The sequence below is a fragment of the Psammomys obesus genome, unplaced genomic scaffold (assembly GCF_907164565.1).
Source record: "Psammomys obesus unplaced genomic scaffold, mPsaObe1.curated_primary_1811, whole genome shotgun sequence".
Classification (NCBI taxonomy): domain Eukaryota; kingdom Metazoa; phylum Chordata; class Mammalia; order Rodentia; family Muridae; genus Psammomys; species Psammomys obesus.
In genome coordinates, this window is record NW_026590675.1 from 576,692 (window position 1) to 594,925 (window position 18,234).

At 35.3% G+C, this 18,234-nt stretch overlaps 1 protein-coding gene across 1 annotated transcript in view; it reads left to right on the plus strand.

Moving 5' to 3' along the window:
- Pola1 (DNA polymerase alpha 1, catalytic subunit) overlaps positions 1–18,234 on the plus strand; it is a 297,318-nt gene that overhangs the window by 113,858 nt on the left and 165,226 nt on the right. Inside the window, exons 27-31 of the mRNA XM_055608252.1 lie at positions 6,630–6,662; positions 7,384–7,476; positions 8,843–9,048; positions 10,982–11,114; positions 16,456–16,587. Of these exons, the coding sequence (XP_055464227.1) occupies positions 6,630–6,662; positions 7,384–7,476; positions 8,843–9,048; positions 10,982–11,114; positions 16,456–16,587 (597 nt within the window). The remainder of the gene's footprint in view (positions 1–6,629; positions 6,663–7,383; positions 7,477–8,842; positions 9,049–10,981; positions 11,115–16,455; positions 16,588–18,234) is intronic.

Consider the following 18,234-nt stretch of genomic DNA (forward strand, 5'->3'; position numbering starts at 1 on the left):
CAAGGAAGTATGTTTTAAAATGAATATTGGCAAAGTGTTGAGACTGACTTAGAAGGTACTGATGCTAGAGACAGACTGATGGGTGAAGGTTTGAAGGAATAGCAGAGAAATGCGAAGGAAGCTCCACATTGCAAACATCCAGTCTAGTATCGGGGTACATACTGGTTCATTGAATTTTGAAATGAAGTTTGACCTTTGCCTGCTAAACATCTTTAGTGTACATTTTGTGGGGTAGCCTCTCATAACAAAGAATTATCTGGCCTAAAATATACATGACCACAGAGGAGGGCAATGCAGCCAGTCCTGATGAGACCTGATAAACTAGGGTCAGATAACCTCCTCCCCTATTAGTGAACTTGGAGAGGGGCATGGGAGGAGATGAGGGAGGGGGTATAGCTGGGATACAAAGTGAATAAACTAATTAAAAAATTAAAAAATATATATAAATTGTGCTGAGGCTGAGAAACTGTGACATATGTAGATGTGTATGCGCACTTGCTGGAAGTAGAAAGGATAACAGAAGGTATTGGGTATTTCTAAGTACTGCAAATACAGTCAGCCACCCACTTATGCTGTAGGCATAAAGCTATATAGACAGTTTGTGAGCACTAAAATGTTAGTTATTTTACAATTAATAGTCTTCAAAGGCAACCTAAGATAATGGAAATATACTCTTGTGGTTAGTGTTGCTATTTTTGTTGGATGTATTAGTATCTTCCTTTCCTAATACTACAGAGGCAAGTGTGTTTCAGAAATAAAACAACCAAATCTAGTGAAGAGACACTTATGCATGTCAAACTTGGAATTCTAGATTTTTAGATTTGGAGATAATCCCAGCCTCCTTGTTTAATCAACAGTGAAGATCCAGAGTAACTAACTAGTAATTGGCAATTTAAATCAGGTCTCAAGTTTTTGACCTCTCATTTTTTTTTAAAGTTAGTGTTTGTGTAATGTTTTATTTTTACAGAATGTGTTCTTAGAACATAGTTCTTTGTATCTCTACCCAGCTCAGGGAAGTAGGTACTAAGAATACCCCAGTTTTAGAGAAAATAAAATTAATGTTAATAGCAGTAAACAACCTATCACAAAAGCAGTAATTGTTAGAAAACAGAATGCTTATTAAGCTCACAGCCCCTATTTTTAAGCTCTTCATGGAGAACACACATGTAAAAATTGAGATTAAAAAAGAAGAGAGAAAATGCAATCTAATAACATATGCTTAAAATAAATGTTCATCAAGTGGAAAAACTGTAACACTGGGTCTTGCTTGGAAATTGCTGAAATATAGACTAGGAAACACTTAAATGATGCCTGGATTACCAGATATCATAGTATTTATATTTCTTCCACTTTTTTTCTTTCCTATCATTGAAAATCCTTTTGCTACCCCTGTTGTGCTAATGTTTAAAAATTTCCAGTTATTTCTAATTCTGTGTCATTAGTAGCCTTTTAGATTTCAGTATTCATTCTCTTCATGGATTATTTGTTTGGAATTTGATCTTATACAATATTTCATTATTATGATGGATTTTCATATGTTTAACACATAGATTATTCATTGATGTGGATTTCTTGTTAGTAGGTATTATTATAGAAGACAGAACCTTCGGAGTAGGACCTTGAAACTTTTTGACTGAAAACCTGATGCCTTCAATTATTTAATGTTAATGAATACTATTAACCTGTAACAACAGCTAAAAACATTTCATAAATTTTGAATATTTTGCAACACAACAGTATTCTTTTGAAAGAAAATATAAATAAATACCCAGGTGTTTTGCTGGGCATGTTAGGAGAACCTATAAATACACATGTCAATAGTAGTCTTAGGTTGCTGCTATTGTAAACCTTTGTGTAGAAAACTTGTACTTTCTGCTTAGTAAACTGCATCTTGTAAGTGTATTCTTGAACAAACCATTTTTTAAACCCATTTTTTTTTTAATTTTAAGTTTTATTTCTAGCTTTACCACCTTTTTCCTGCCATAGAGGCTCAGATTTGGGTTAAAATACCTTTTGATATTATTTTAATTATTGCTTTTTCCACCCCTACCCCTTTCCTATTTCCCCCTCCTCTTTCCTTCTAACCACACTGTTCTGCAAAGCCTGCAATGATTGATATGATGGCAGTGCTGTCATTCTTTTTAACCAAAAAAAAGTCATTTTTGTTCTAGTTATTTTAATAGAGTCCCATTAAAGATGTATTGCTGACTGAAATATCGGCATGAAGGGCTCTCACTGAGCTGAGCCCAGGAATTAAGAAGTCAGGAAATCGGCTGCTGCATTGCAAGAGAGCCTTGTGTGACACCGAATCTCCTGATTGGGGAGATCATTACTGCTATTATGACTCGACTTGCGTAGGAATTTTAAATTCCATCTGAATGTCAGTAATAACCCTCTTAGCAAATTATCCTGAATAAAATCACGAAGGCATTTTATATAATAGGTGTTGAATTACTGGATAGATTTGCTAATTAAATACTCTTTGTTCTGCTGCAGTTGACATTACAGGGTAAGATCTTGAACAATTATTCTCAACAGCTGTACTTTGTTAAGGGAAAAATTAACCACAAAGTTTATTTTTTTACACTTGAAGTTGGCAGATTTTTGAAATGTGCTTGAAAAAAATTCCATCATCCAATTGGTAATGAGTAGCTAAATATGCAGGTGTTGCTGTGAAATCAGATAGCTGCAGACTCCCTTATTAATACATTTTGCAATCTTTTAGATTCCTGTTTGCTGGCCGCTGGTTCTTACAAAATGATTTTCTGTCAGAATAGTTAGGCTTTTCACTTTGAAGTGAATTTATGAATCTTGTGTTCACTGTACCTTGTGTCCAGTAGATTTTTCTGGATACCAGTGGCTATTTTTAAAAATGCATTTCTTCAATGGAGAAAACACCTGTAATGTATAAGTTTTTTATTATTAGCTTCTAGGACATTCATATGGGTTGGCTTTTCTAATAAGGCTCTGGGACACAATGAAAAGAAAATGAATCCAGTGGTTCTGCCTCTAGGTCAGACACGGAACTATAACTTCTGAGTCAAACACAGTTCTAGATCTTCAGGTAAAGTCTCAGAGCTTTATTTTTCTCTTTTGTCACATGGGTCTTGTGAAGCTACGTACCATTTAGGATCATTCATCTCTCACTCTCCAGTTATTCACTAGTGGTCCCTCTGTTAGAATGCTACGTTTTGTAATTCACTGGGTATCCAACAGTAGATCTCTCCTCAGTGAGTAGTTTGATTTGACACCTGGGCCGAAGGCAGCCTTTGGATGATCTAGTTCGTTAATACTTGGATAAGCGTTGAACTTTATAGGTCACCAGTGTATCTACCATGTCAAGCTGCTTAGTGGAGAAGCACAAGAGATAGTGGTCGGTATAGTTACAGTTGTCTAACACTACATTGGATAGATTGAAGAGTTGTAGACTGTGGTGAGAACTTTGATTTGAGGACATTGTCATCAGTTCTTGGTAGAAAGCACTGGAAAGTATGATGGCTGAAACTACACACTAAAATTAGTATAGTTTCTGTAGAGAGTTTAGCAGGCTATTTTTTAATAATAAAACATAAACATTGACCCAATAAGTTCACTTGGAGGAGTTGAAATATGATTTATAATGGCAAAGATTAGAAATAACCTTTGTTTACGAATAGAACATTAATTGAATAAATTATGATCTCTTACTATAATGGAATATTAGATAGTCATTAAAATAAACAGGTATTTTTGTGTGAATTTAGAACTAAAATGAAAATATTAGTTGACAAAAGCTTTTTGTAGCACAGTCTTGGCAGGAGCAGCAGCAACGAAGCCAAACCAGTCAAAGGTTTATGCCTCCAGAGTGGGAAAAATAGTTTTGCTAGCAGCCTTCAGATCAAGCTTGGAAATAATTGAGTCTGTGGCAGATTAGAGTGGAGGTGATTGATGAAAGTTGCTAGGTCATGCTCAGGGATGACAGCATAGATTTGTTGAATATTGTGAGAGAAGAGAAACAGAAATTGGATACTGAGAATATAGTGAAAATTTGACATTTTTTCCTGTGCTAATTTGTTATTTGCAGATAGCAGTTACCTTAGTTATCTGGGGAGCTGATGTAGCTGACCATTGTGATGAGAGTAGCTGAGTCTTTTGAGGAGGTGGAGATGAACCTTTAAGAAGTAGTTCATCCTCTCTGTAATTAACTTGGGCCAATCTCATAATTTCCTTTTCTCCCTGAAAAAAAAATTGTTGGGTATTTTCCTACATTGCATTGTCCCATAATTTAATTTTAGTAACTATTAGAAAAATAACTGAGATTACTGTGGGACCTACCAGTCACTTGCCACACAATTTTGGTTGCTTGTCATATCTAAGTTCTGGAAGTGTGAACATGGTCTTGGGCCTCCAGAAGCTAGTGGTCTAATTGTGGAGGGGTAACAGTCATTAATAGTTCAGTGCATCCTTCAGTTATTAGAGAAACAGGAAGCATAGGTATATGAGATCATTCTAGGCTGGGATGGTCAGCTCCGGCTTTATGGGGAAAAAGTTTGGTTTAAGCTAAATTTGTAAATTGTAACCATGGTCAGAGGACTGGGAAAGAAATTCTGCTATGTGGGTGAAGGCAAGAAAAGATGAACTTCTAATACGGTACCTATTCAAAGACTGTCAAGTTTAGTTTTTCTTTTCCAGCTAGAGGTTTTGTGAAGGAAATAACAGCTGTACAAATAGAGCTGCGGTTTAGGTGTAGTTATAGAGTTTTGGCTTGATCTGGGAGACTTTGAAAACATTTTGGGAATTAGTCCTGATTCATTCAAATTGGTAAGCCCTAAGAAGAGTTGCTTTACAGGTGGCATTCAGCAGTAACCACATAACCCTGGGAGTCAGGTGCTTTCTCAGCATGCTAGTTTTGAACCTTCTGGCGTGGTCATTCATGGTCACCATGATGCCTGTTGTTGCTCACCCTCAATCTATAAGGCTGGTTTTGTTTTCTTTTAATTCTCATGAGGAGCCAAAGCCTTTTGCAAAAGTTGCCTAGAGGACTTCTTACTTTTGATCAGCCAGGGTCGAGTTGTCATATGAACATGTCTAAATAGGTAATGTTGCCAGAATGGAATTACTGTGTTTTTCTTGGACCATTCTTAAGAATCATTTTGGGAGCTCTTTTAAACTTTGGTCAAAGATATTCTGGACCAGTTATTGGATGAGGGGAATGTTTTGGGGAGAGAAAAAGTAGAACCATGTAATAAATTTTAGAAAGCCAGTACTCTTGCACAGTAGTTCTTCACACTAGAATCAGGGAGAGTTTTACACCAGTAACAAGCTTTGGCGACATTTCTACTTTAGCTATTTAAAGATCCTTATGTATATAATTCCACTATATAGCCCACATAAAAACTACTGGTTTAGCTTAATCAGAATTCACCATGACTCCACAAGGCATGGAAGCCACTAAGAACTTTTGGACATCTGAACAAAGTTGAGTAATAATGAGAAAGGTAGTGAGCAATGAAGAAGGGCAGTGATGGATAGATATATAAGATGCTTCAAAGACAAGTATGCTTGTCTTTGTACTTTTTGTCTCTGTACTATGGAGGACAAGAAAGACTCCAGTGAAACCTTGGGATTTAAGTTAGTTGACCAAGTAAGAGAAACAAACATGAATGAAGGCATCCTTTTATCTGGCTCACTGGAAAAAATGACATCTGCTTTAGAGGGATGTATGAAGAATGAGTGATACTGGAGTAGCAATTAAGTATGGAGTGATTAAGGCTTCTGTCCTGGAGCTAGAGTGCTTATAGTTTTGTACCCTTGTTCTGCTGTGACGAGGAGAGAGAAAATACTTTGTCATTTGGCAGCTAACAAATGGGAATATTAGTAGTAGGGATCTTAGGGATCTTCAAGAAAGAAATTAGAGAATGCAGGAGGTGCTCTCAGCATAGTATCTTGCAGATGATTTGATATCTCTTTGCATCTATCTCTAGTCTCAATACATCATATTATTATTCCTTCAGAGTCTTTCACATATTAAATATGATGCTTCTGATAGGGTCTAATGTAACTTATATATGCTTTTGTCTGTGTATATGTTATTTCATGTTTTATAGTCTGTAGCCATGTGGGCCTGTGAGCAGACCCATTTATAATTAAATGTTTTTTTCACTTACTTTTTATTGAAATCCATCATTTTACTGGGCACTATATTAACTCTAGGCCATACCTGTAAGGAATTTAGTCAAGAAAAGAATTTTAAATTAAATGTATTACTTTCTTTTACAACTTTTAAGATTCTGAATATGGGTATGATTTTGCTAGATTTTAAGTGCTATAAAGCTTTTATTAGTCATACAGTTCTATTAAAATATTAGTACTGAGAATAAGTGACCTTCCCATATTATTAAAAGGCATCTAATTATACATGTTTATTAAAGATACATAGAAATATATATATATATATATATATATATAGGCTTTCATGTTTTTACTAAGCATAGAGACAAACTTAGATTATATTGATGTTACTGTTATTTGAGACTGGTAGTGATACATTCAAGAGCTTTAAAGATGTTTGGAAATTAGAAATCTCTTGTGCTGTATTTATGCCTTTATTATTTTGTAACATATTAATGTTGACCTTTTATTTTATTTAGATTTTGCTGCATACAAAAGAGATGGTACAAAAGGTAATGCTGAGCAATTTCATTCTAAAACAACTCTTAGATATCATACCAGGTGACATTTTTGTATTCAAGAAAAATTATAACCCAAACATACTGAAAATTGTGTTTTAGAATGCCTAGTTTACATTTATAATGGATAATAGCTTTTTCCTGTATCAGCAACTGATATGATCTACCCCCTGCTTGAAGCTTGTATGTGTTTCAGGCAAATTAGTAATGGTACTAATTAGAGTTTATTTCCTTGCCATTGTACTTACATGCTGTAGTGTTGTTTGTTATGATTGATTTTTTGGCATATTCTAATAAATACTGTATGAGAATTTAATAAATGTTTGTGCCCTAGAATTTTTTAAGTCCATATTTTAGTATCTGCCATGAACACTAAGCACACAGCACAAAGGTTAACTATAGACCCTGTTTCCTAGCCTTATTCTTATTTTTATTAAATTCACTATTATGTTTAAATTGAAACTACAGTTAATTCTTCCAACATTTTTAGAAGAAAATTGGCGGAAGGTTTTCTTAATCTTGAACTGCTTGCATTTCTAGTTCATGAAGGAGCTTAGAATTCAATTATGCACCCTGGTAGTGCTGATAGTAAGTAAAATGACCTGTGAACTCTCAGGGGCACCTCTATTCTCTAGTACTAGAAACCTTTACTTTCATTGTGCATAATGATCGTTGGCTTTTGTTACTAATTTTTATACTTTTTGGCTTTTATTAGATGAATCTTGAAGTTATTTATGGAGATACAGATTCAATTATGATAAATACCAATAGCACCAATCTGGAAGAAGTATTTAAGTTGGGAAACAAGGTGAGATAATTTAATGATTGCTTATTTTACCTGTATTTGTGAGTTCTGTGTTTAACACAGTAAGTACAATAAGTTCATGTATATACTTTTGAATATAGTAAGTTTGGTGTCACTAAATTTTTTATTCTCTTAATTTTTCTTATATTCTAATTTGTTTTGAGGGTAAAATTTAGAGGCAGTTGGTTTTCTTAAAAAGTAGATACAATTTTTCCTTTGAAAAAGTTTAAATGTAGTCACAGCAGAACTTCAACATACACCCATCAGGATAGCTAAGATCAAAAATTCAAATGATAATACATGTTGGAGAGGTTGTGGAGAAGGGGGAACCTCCTTTATTGCTGGTGGGAATGTAAACTTGTACAACCACTTTGGAAATCAATCTGGTGCTTTCTCAGACAATTAGGAATAGTGCTACCTCAAGACCTTCACATAATTTTTCATACTTATGTATTTTCTGGAGTTAAGAGATCAGTCCTATCCATTATTTTGATGGAATTATAGCATTTTTGTTGTGGTCTTTTTTTGTTGATTTAAAAAAAATATTTTAGTTTTGAGATAAAGTCTTGCTATGTAGCACAAGCTGGTCTTGAACTTTGTTACCACCTCAAATTGACTTCAGTATTTACATCATCCTGCCTCAGCTTCCCAAATTGTTTAGATCTTTATTTTTTTATTAGTGTATATTCAGTGTACATACTTCTGAACTTTATGCAGACATTGTCATAGATGTTTATAATGTAGTTTGGGCATGTTTTGCATAGCCTCCTACCTCCAAAATGTGAGTTAATCCCCTTTGTTCTCTTAAATACTGTTGTTTCTACTTTTTGTCTTAAGATTTTATATGTATATGTGTAAAATATAGAATCTACAAATGAGAGAAGACATGCAATAATTGTTTTTTTGAGTCTGACTTACCTAGACAAATATGAAAACTTGTTGTTGTATCCATTTTTACACACACATTTTAATTTCATTCTTGTTGGCTAGGAAGAAATTCATTGTATATAGGTATACTGAATGGTTTTTTATCTGTTCCTCTGTTGATGAACATCTGGGCTCATTTCATAACTAAGTTATTATTTATAGTGCTACAGTAAATATTTATGAGCCAGTAGCTTTGTGGTATTCTGATTTAGAGTCTTCCCAGTAAGTATCAGAAAGTGATGTTAAGATCTGATTTTGTTCTATTTTTCAATGTTTTTAAAATGTGCCGTAAATAGTTCCATGTTATATAAGTTGAACAATAACTTTTAATTATATGTGCTTTCAAGTTTTGTTTAGGTTAACTCTTGGTAACTTATAACATGTTTACCTTTTTCCTGTTAGGTGTTTGAGAATCTGACAGTACTATTTGAAATTTTCACAGGTTAAAAGTGAAGTGAATAAATTGTACAAACTGCTTGAAATAGATATTGATGGTGTTTTCAAGTCTCTGCTATTGCTGAAGAAAAAGAAATATGCCGCTCTGGTTGTTGAACCAACATCAGATGGGAATTACATTACCAAGCAGGAACTGAAAGGATTAGATATAGTTAGAAGAGACTGGTGTGATCTTGCCAAGGAAACTGGAAAGTGAGTTTAGCTTTTTATTGTTTTATTTTTCTTCAAAATTTTGTTTAAAAAAATCTAGGTGCTATCAGAAGTGCCTTTGAGTCTGTCAAGCATAAGTATACAACTTCATTCTTTGTTATTATTATTATTGCATATTATAAGTAGAATTTTACAGTTAGATAAAAAGTTAGATAAAGCTAAATTTACACAGTAAGAAATACTAGATATAAGATAACATCTCATGGTGAGAGTAAATCTTTATACCTGAGATCCTTAGAGAGATGACTTTTTTTAATTTCTCTTTTTAAAATTGTTGTATCCTGTATTCTTAGATCCTAATTATATACTTAATTTTTATGATTTCCCTATTAAGTAGCTTAAAATGTGTGAATTAAAAGTGGGCCACGGAATGAGACTTTATTCCAATACTTCAGTTGTATATAAAATATTTTTTTGTTTGTAGTCAACATTAAAGTATAAGGTACCCATTTGAAAATTTAATGCTTAGACATGTTATATGCCATCTTTCATATATATATATATATATATATATATATATGTTCTGAAAACAGAAATTTTCCTTTATGTCTCAATTTAAAATTACTTTTAATTCTTTTTAAATATCAGCGTTTTATACTTATTTTCCAACTTCCCTTCTGCTTGCAACTTGAGAAATTGAGCTAATGTTGCTTCTACAAAGCTACTCATGATTAGGCAAAGTTGATCATCTAAATTGTAGGCCATGGTTTTTCTTTTAAGAAATGTGGTTTGAAATGCCTCATTGACTCCAAGTATACTTGAAGATGAAACTATTTTGTATAGGCTGTCGATTAGACTGTTCTCTTTAGCTTTGTGTTTTCTAAGAAAAGATGCATCAAAATAGAAGTAAATTTCTCTGAGTTAGAAATGTACTAGTAATTAAAGCTATACAAATGTTTTTGTCAGGATTCTTTTTCTGACAAATTGTAAAACAGCTGTCAAACTTTCCATTTTCTCAGAAATGGACAAAATATTGGCTTTTTTCCTTTTTCTTTTTTTTTTTTAGGCTTTGTAGAATAATATGAAAATTTTGAGAGATAGCATGATGGTAGAGAACACTGAACAATTTTTAATGAAGCTGAAGAAAGAAGAGTTTGATATCTTTGATCCCCCCAGTTTTTGTTTATAATTTTATATGTATGAGTGTTTTGCAATCATGTGTCTCTGCGTACCAGGGACTAGAGTTGTGAGCTGTCATGTGGGTGCTAAGTATTGAACCTGGCTTTTCTGGAAGAGCAAGAACTCTTAATTATTGAGCCAATTTTCTATTCCCTTAGATTTTTTTTTTAAGTTTACTTAAAGAACTTTATGTTTTTTCTTACCTAGCTAAACAGTCATCTTGAGTGGACATGCTATCTTTATGCCAGAAATACTATCTTGTTGCTTTAGGAATAAAGATAAAATTTATCTTCTAAAATTTTAACTTATGTTTAGAATATGATTGCTTAATCATATAAACTCTGATGGCGCACATTTTTCTCTGTTGTATATTGCATAAAGTGTTAGCTGTCAAAAAGAGTAGAACTAGAATTCCTAGGTTAGTAAAGTTGTGGTAGAGTTAATATTTCAAAACAAAACAGTGGCAACTGGAGAGGTAACTTAGTGGTTAAGAACACTTGTTGCTCTTGCAGAGGACCTGTGTTTGATTTCTCGCAATAACTATCCTTAACTCCAGTTTCAGGAAACCCCATACCTTCTTCTGATCTTTGCCCATACCAGGCACACATTTGATCTGCAGACATACATGTGGACAAAACACTCATAAACATAAAAGAAAATCTAAATTGCCTTTTAGACACTAACCCTCATATTAACTCTTACCATAGCTCTTGTCCACATGCCAATCTAGTGACTTGTCGGTCTTTTCTTTAATGTCATATGATACGAAAAATCATATTTTTTTTTCTTTACACAGCTTTGTCATTGGCCAGATTCTTTCTGATCAAAGCCGGGACACCATTGTGGAAAACATTCAGAAGAGGTTAATAGAAATTGGAGAAAACGTGTTAAATGGCAGTATCCCAGTGAGCCAGTTTGAAATTAACAAGGTAAATGTAGCATTTATTGCTGAGCCTAGCTGCTGTCATATGTTTTTCTCACCTTCAGATAGTTGAAGAACCACCTCATCCTTGTAGTTTAAATAAATTGTAGCTGGTGGTGGAAGCTGCTTAACAACTGCCTCACAGATTGAACATTAGCATAGTTTTTCCAGCCACAGATACTACCATGGCTGCCACAGACAACCTCTCTCTCCTTTTTATTTCCAGACATTTTATGGAGCGATTTAGCTTATGTGTCAGGGCCTAGAGAATTTTTTTCATAGTCCTCTAAAGTAATAGTTGTTTGACACACATATATCTGTTCATTCATATTCATTCTTATATTTTCACTTAGTCCCTCTTCCTCCCTCCTTCCTACCCCCTCTCCCCTGTCTCCTTGCCTCTCTCCTGCTGTTCCCACCCCCAAATGTGTATGTGTATGTTACTTCACAGATGGTGATCCTTAGGATATCTGTAACCAAAAGACACAGATTTAGTTAAAGTTAAGATAATGGTAACTATTCTGTATATCTAAGGCTCCTGTGCATCTTAAAACAAATCCATATCTTAACTTTATGGGTATGGATATTTTTCTTATCTAATTTGAAAAACAAAAATCTGATTTCCAAAGTAGTGTGTAATAACAGATGGTAGGTTGATAGGTTTTCTTCATATTTAAAACAAATAACCTTACATATTCAGAAGCTAATTTTCAAATACCACCTTACCAATTTTGTGATAGATTTCTTTGTCAGAGCTCATACAAAAAAATTAATGAGAAAGAATCCAATGAATACAATAAGTAGAATTTTTTGAATGAAAACTCATTCATACTACTTCTATGTTAAAGTTGATTGTCATTTTCATATTTCTGAACATTTGAAGTTATATTTTATATTGTTAGAGTTGCTTTATCTTTTATTTAGAAACTTGTGTTTGAGACAGAGCAGGATCTTATGTAGCTCACACTAGTTTTTAATACTGTATATACTTGAGGCTGGCCTTGGACACATTTATACCTTTATTCTTCTTTTAATTAGATTTACTTGTATTCTGCGTACAGTATCTGTGGCTGGTTGTTATCTACCTTCAAATATGGCTGTCCATAACAGGAGCATCCAGGCACAAATTTAAAAGAATCATTCCAAGCATGAGTATATTATTGACAAAATAACACCACAATGCATCTTCAGGGATTGTGTCCTTATACTGTTATCATCTCATATTGTAGTGTGCAAGAACATTAGTCAAGAATATAGTGACATCTCTCGGTTTACATTAATAAATTTTTATTTTGCTTTTGTTTGTTTTTAAGACAAGGTCTCACTCTGTATTTATGGCTGTCCTGGAACTTTTTATGTAACCCAGGCTGACCTCAAACTCCTGGAGATCCATTTGCCTCTGCCTCCTCAGTGCTGCGATTAAAAGAATCTACTACCATGCCCAGCAAAGGTGACTGGAGTCTGCATGGGCCAGGAAAAAAAAATATTGTTTTACTTGTTTTATTATTAAAATTTCTAAACAGATAAATGTGAAAGAATCGTATCTCATCTCTAGTAGCAATTGCTGAGTTTCGATAATGTCATCTTATGGTGAGATTATTATTATCATCAGTAAGGGTTAAGACTTGATGCGTAGTGTTAGTAAAAGCTGTACACCTTATGGTTTCTATTCACTTAATGCCTGTGTCTGAGTGTGTGTATGTGCGTCACATGCGTGAAGGAGCTCTAGGAGCACAAAAGAGGATGCCAGATCAGAGAAGTAGAATTACTGGCAGTTGTGAACTGTCATGCTAGTGCTGGGAATCAAACTTGGTTTTCTGCCATCTGTTTGGTCTAGAGTGTGCTTCCTTGTATGAACAGAACAGACACTTGACTTCTCTGCTGTATTGAACTTTTTATTTATTTGCTTGTTTGGTTGTCTATTACATTTTATTCACTTTGTATCCTGGCTTTAGCCCCTTCTCTTGTCTCCTCCCTGTCCCACCCATCCTCCCTCTTCTCCCCCTATTCCCCTTTCTTAGTCCACTGAGAGGGGAGGACTTCCTCACCTTCTATCTGAACCTATACTATCAGGTCTCATCAAGACTGGCTACATCATCTTCCTCTGTGGCCTGGCTAGGCTGCAGCCCCCCAGGGGGAAGGTGATCAAAGAGCCAGCCACTGAGTTCATGTCAGAGAACATGAACAGAGAACATGAACTGCTTCCCTTACTAGGGAATCCACTTGGAAACTGAGCAGTAGCCCGTGGGCTACATTTGAGCAGGGGTTCTAGGTCCTCTTCGAGCAAGGTCCTTGGTTAGAGTATCGGTCTCTGCAAAGATCTCTGGACCTGGGTTTTTTGCTCTGTTGGTCTCTTTCTAGAATTGCTGTCCCTTCCAGGTGTTTCTATCTTCCTCTTCTTCCATAAGGTTTCCTGTACTCTGCCCAAAGTTTGGCTATGAGTCTGAGGGTATCCCTTCCATATCCTGGTGGGTAGAATCTTTCAGAGGCCCCTTGTGGAAGGCTCCTGTCCTGTTCTTTGCCTTTTCCTACTTCTTATGTCTATCCTGTTGGTCCTTGTGAGTGAGGTTTCAGCCTCTTCCTTACGGTCCTTCTTGTTTGGCTTCTGTAGGACTATACATTTTTATATGTTTATCCTATACTATATGGCTAATATCCACTTACAAGTGAGCATATACCATGTGTGTCTTTCTGCTTCTGAGTTACCTCACACAGGGTGATCTTTTCTGGTTCCATCCATTTGCCTGCAAATTTCATGATTTCCTTGTTCTTAATTGCTGAATAGTATTCCATTGTGTAAATGTACCACAATTTCTGTATCCATTCTTCAGTTACATCTGGGTTGTTTCCACATTCTGGCTATTACGAATAAAGCTGCTACAGACATGGTTGAGCAATTGTCCTTGTTGTATAGTTGAGCACATTTTGGATATATGCCCCAGAGTAGTACAGCTGGATCTTGAGGTAGCACTATTGCTGATTTTCCGAGAAAGTGCCAGATTGATTTCCAGAGTAGTTGTAAAAGTTTACTTTCCCACCGACAATGGAGGAGGGTTCCCCTTTCTCTACAACCTCTCCAGCCTGCATCATCCCTTGAGTTTTTGATTTTAGCCAATCTCATGGTTGTGAGGTAGAATCTCAGTGTGGTTTTGATTTGCATTTCCCTGATAACTAAGGACGTTGATTATTTCTTTAAGTGTTTCTCTGCCATTCGATATTCCTCTGCTGAGAATTCTGTTTAGCTCTGTACTCCATTTTTTAAATTGGATTACTTGGTTTGTTGGTGTTTAACTTCTTGAGTTCTTTATAAATTCTGGATATTAGCCCTCTGTCAGATATAGAGTTGGTGAAGATCTTTTCCTTGTCTGTAGCGTGTGGGTATTTTATCCGTGTTTGACATTGTGGATTGATTATTTCTTGGTTGATTCCCTGAATTATGCAGACATTAAAGTGGGTGTATTTCAAGTACACTGTCAAAAAGCACATTAAAGTATTCCTACTTCATTCAAATTAAAGTAGTTCTTATTTATTGGGAAGTTGTCAGGTTCACAGAAGTGGAAACTTCTTGAGGATGGACTGTTGAAAGATTCTGTGGCTGTTTTTCCTAAAGTTTGAATTAGGCTTACAAGGTTGAATTTGATATTATCTATTGTCAGATTTTTTTTTTCCTCAAGTAGCAGGTTTTACTTAGTTTTGGCTTTTTGTTTTGAGAAACTGTTGATCCAATGTCGAAATAACTAGTTTCCCTACCATTCTATCAAGTAAAAATTCTTTGTAAATAGGAGTTAGTTTAGCCTGTAATTCAAGTAGTTGCACAAATAATTTTCTTAGCATAACCTTCTTTCTTAATTTTTTCCTTATGTATTCATTGTGTTTAATCATGCAAAACAGACTTGTTCTCAATGTTTAAAAGTTTTTGAAATTACTAACTTTGCTAGACATGATGGTTCATGCTTGAAATACCAGTGTTCAAAATTTTGAGGCAGGAGGATTGCCTCAAGTGTTTAGCCAGCCTGGACTGTACAGTGAGTTCCAAGTGAACTTGGGCTACAGAGGAGGACTGCTCCCTCAGAGTTACTAGATTTTACTGCTTAGTGAAGAATGTTGTCAAGTGAAAGTACCTTGCTGTGCTGGTGGAAAGAATGCAGTGACTGTTAGTACAACTTGGGATTCATATTTTTTAATTTTTATTTTTATATTAATTACAGTTTATTCAATTTGTATCCCAGCTGTAGCCCCCTCCCTCATTTCCTACCAATCACCCTCTCTCCCTCATCTCTTCCCATGCCCCCCTCCAAGTCCACTGATGGGGGAGGTCCTCCTCCCTTTCTGACCCTAGCTTATCAGGTCTCATCAGGACTGGCTGTATCCCCTTCCTCTGTGGCCTGGCAAGGCTGCTCTGCTCCCACCCTCTGCCCCTCAAGGGGTGGTGATCAAAGAACCAGCCACTGAGATCATGTCAGACAGTCCCTATACCCGTTACTAGAGAACCCACTTGGATACTGAGCTGCCATGGGCTACATCTGAGCAGGGGTTCTAGGTTATCTCCATGCATGGTCCTTGGTTGGAGTATCAGTCGTAGAAAAGACCCCTGTGTCCAGATTTTTTTTGGTTCTGTTGCTCTCCTTGTGGATCTTGGAAGAAGGAGAAAACAGGAAACAGGCTTACTACAGAGGTCCTCTGAAAGACTTTACCCAGCAGTGTGTCAAAGCAGATGCTGGTATTCCTAGTTTTAAGGCATTAACAGTTTGACAGTTTTCCTTCTATGTCATCAGTACAAATAGCATTGTTAGAAAGTAACTTTCTCCTGCCTGGTGCTGTTTCTGCTTTTGTTGTTTGCACTTTCTGTTACAAATTCATTGCTTAGTTACATTCAGAGTAAATTCAGTGCTGTGGTGTATTGGAGATTTATTTAGTCAGAGAAGCCTTTGAGAAACAGATCATTAAGTCAGAGTAGTTGTTATTCTCCAATCCTAACTAATCAGTTGCTAAAACTACAAACATGAGAAGAAAATTAAGGTTTCATAGAGTACTGGATCTATATTTTTTCAGATCTCTATTATTTAGTGTTGATTTTTTAAGTATTCAAATATTATGTGGCTATACCCATGAACTTACATTTTTTTAGGCTTGTATGGGGTTATGCCAGTTCTAATTGATGGAAAGGGAAACCTTGAGGATGGACTGTTGGAAGATTCTGTGGCCCTTTTTTCATGCATACATTGTCAATTTTGTGTTTTAATCATTTGTGATTCTGGCAAAAATATGTTTGATGTATATATGTATATAAAGGTTTGTTTTAAAATTTATTGGTATTAATTTTGTTGCTATTTTTTTTTGTCTTTTAGGCATTGACAAAGGACCCCCAGGATTACCCTGATAAAAAAAGCCTACCTCATGTGCATGTTGCCCTGTGGATAAATTCTCAAGGAGGCAGGAAGGTGAAAGCTGGAGATACAGTGTCCTATGTCATCTGTCAGGTAAAATGTTTCTATTTTATAAGACTGTGCTCCCTAAGAATCTTTGGCTGGGAAGATGGCTTACTAGATAAAGTGTTTGCAGTAAGCTCAGATCCCCAGCACTCACAAAAATGGGCAGGAAGAGTGGCTTGTGTTTGTAACTGTAGTGCTAGAGGGTGGGAGAATGCAGATCCTCAGAGCTTGTTGACATTCATGGAAAGACCTTGTTTTTTTTTTTTTTTTTTTTTTTTTTTTTTTTTTTTTTTTTAAAAAGAGCACTGGACAAGAGGCTCAGCAGTCAAGAGCACTGGCTGCTGCTACCAAGGATCTGGGTTCAATTCCTAGCACCCATATGGCAGCTCACAACTGCTTGTAACTCCAGTCCCAGGAGATCTGCACCCTCTTCTGGCCTCCTCAGGCACCAGGTACACATGTGGTGCACAGACCATACACACAGACAAAGCATATGTACACATAAAATACAAAGAAAATATAAGATAAACTGATTAAGCAGGTCATTTATGACTACCTGTCCTCCACATACATGTGCACACATGAACGATTATGTGTTATGAACATAAACCACTGGTCTACATACAGGAGTCTTGAGACAAATCCAGATTGCCACATTATGTTACTTAATAGTAGTCTTCCAAGTAACTGGTCCTTTAAAGAGATGGTTTAGTTTGCCTAGCTTTCAGGTCTTTAAAAAAAAAGTTCTATAATGTTTCATTACAAATTTTACAAAAAAAAAATTCAAAGTAGCTTTTGGAAATCATTGAAATTATTTTTCTGAGAGTTTTATAACAGTTACTACTGTTTCAACCCTAAATTAACTTCTGTGAAAGTGTGTTGTAGGCTGGGATTGTAGCTTAGTGTTTAACCACTTGCTTAGTATATGTGATCCCCAGCAATACAAAATGATAAAAGAAAGACGTGTATGTACTTTTGGTGGTATGTCCAGCAACAGTAGTAGGTTGTTGTTTTTAATTGTTCCTTTTGTTGCAGTTTTCATTATGATGAGTCAGTAGAATAATGGAATAAATGCTTTGTTTTCTTAGTTTATCAAACTAATTGCTTGAAATAATATTAAATGCACAGTTATATGGAGAAAGCTAGAAGGTCCGAAAATATACTCTATGAAAGCAAATAGAAATGTTTTAGTTAGTTTTTCGACTCAACTCACTTCCCCTTTTCTACAGGCTCTCTCCTACCTATGTTTTTCTTTTCCCTATTTTGTAAAACACCTCTAAGAAAACTGTAGACTTTTAAAATACATTTTAAAAGACCTAACTAGTTTTATTGTGAGTGGCATGTCACTGACAGGGTGAGGAATAGTAGGGCAGAGCAGGACGTCAGGATTTTTTTTCTCTGAAAGCGCTTGACTCCAGTTGGAAGAAGGGAATATTAACCTTTTCTTACTGTATGCAAAAAGAAGTCAGTCATAGGCCTGTCTCAAGTTCAAGTTTTTTAAAATTACTATTGTATGATCTACTTACCTCCAGGACATAATTCTTCTGTGTAAAAGTGTTTTTTATAAGAGTCATAATGCATTATTACAGTAAAGTGTTTAGATAAAACTTAAAGCTCAATTAAAAACAAGAAAATCATGAAATTTGCAGACAAATGATGGGAACTAGAAAAGATCATCTGAGTGAGGTATACTAG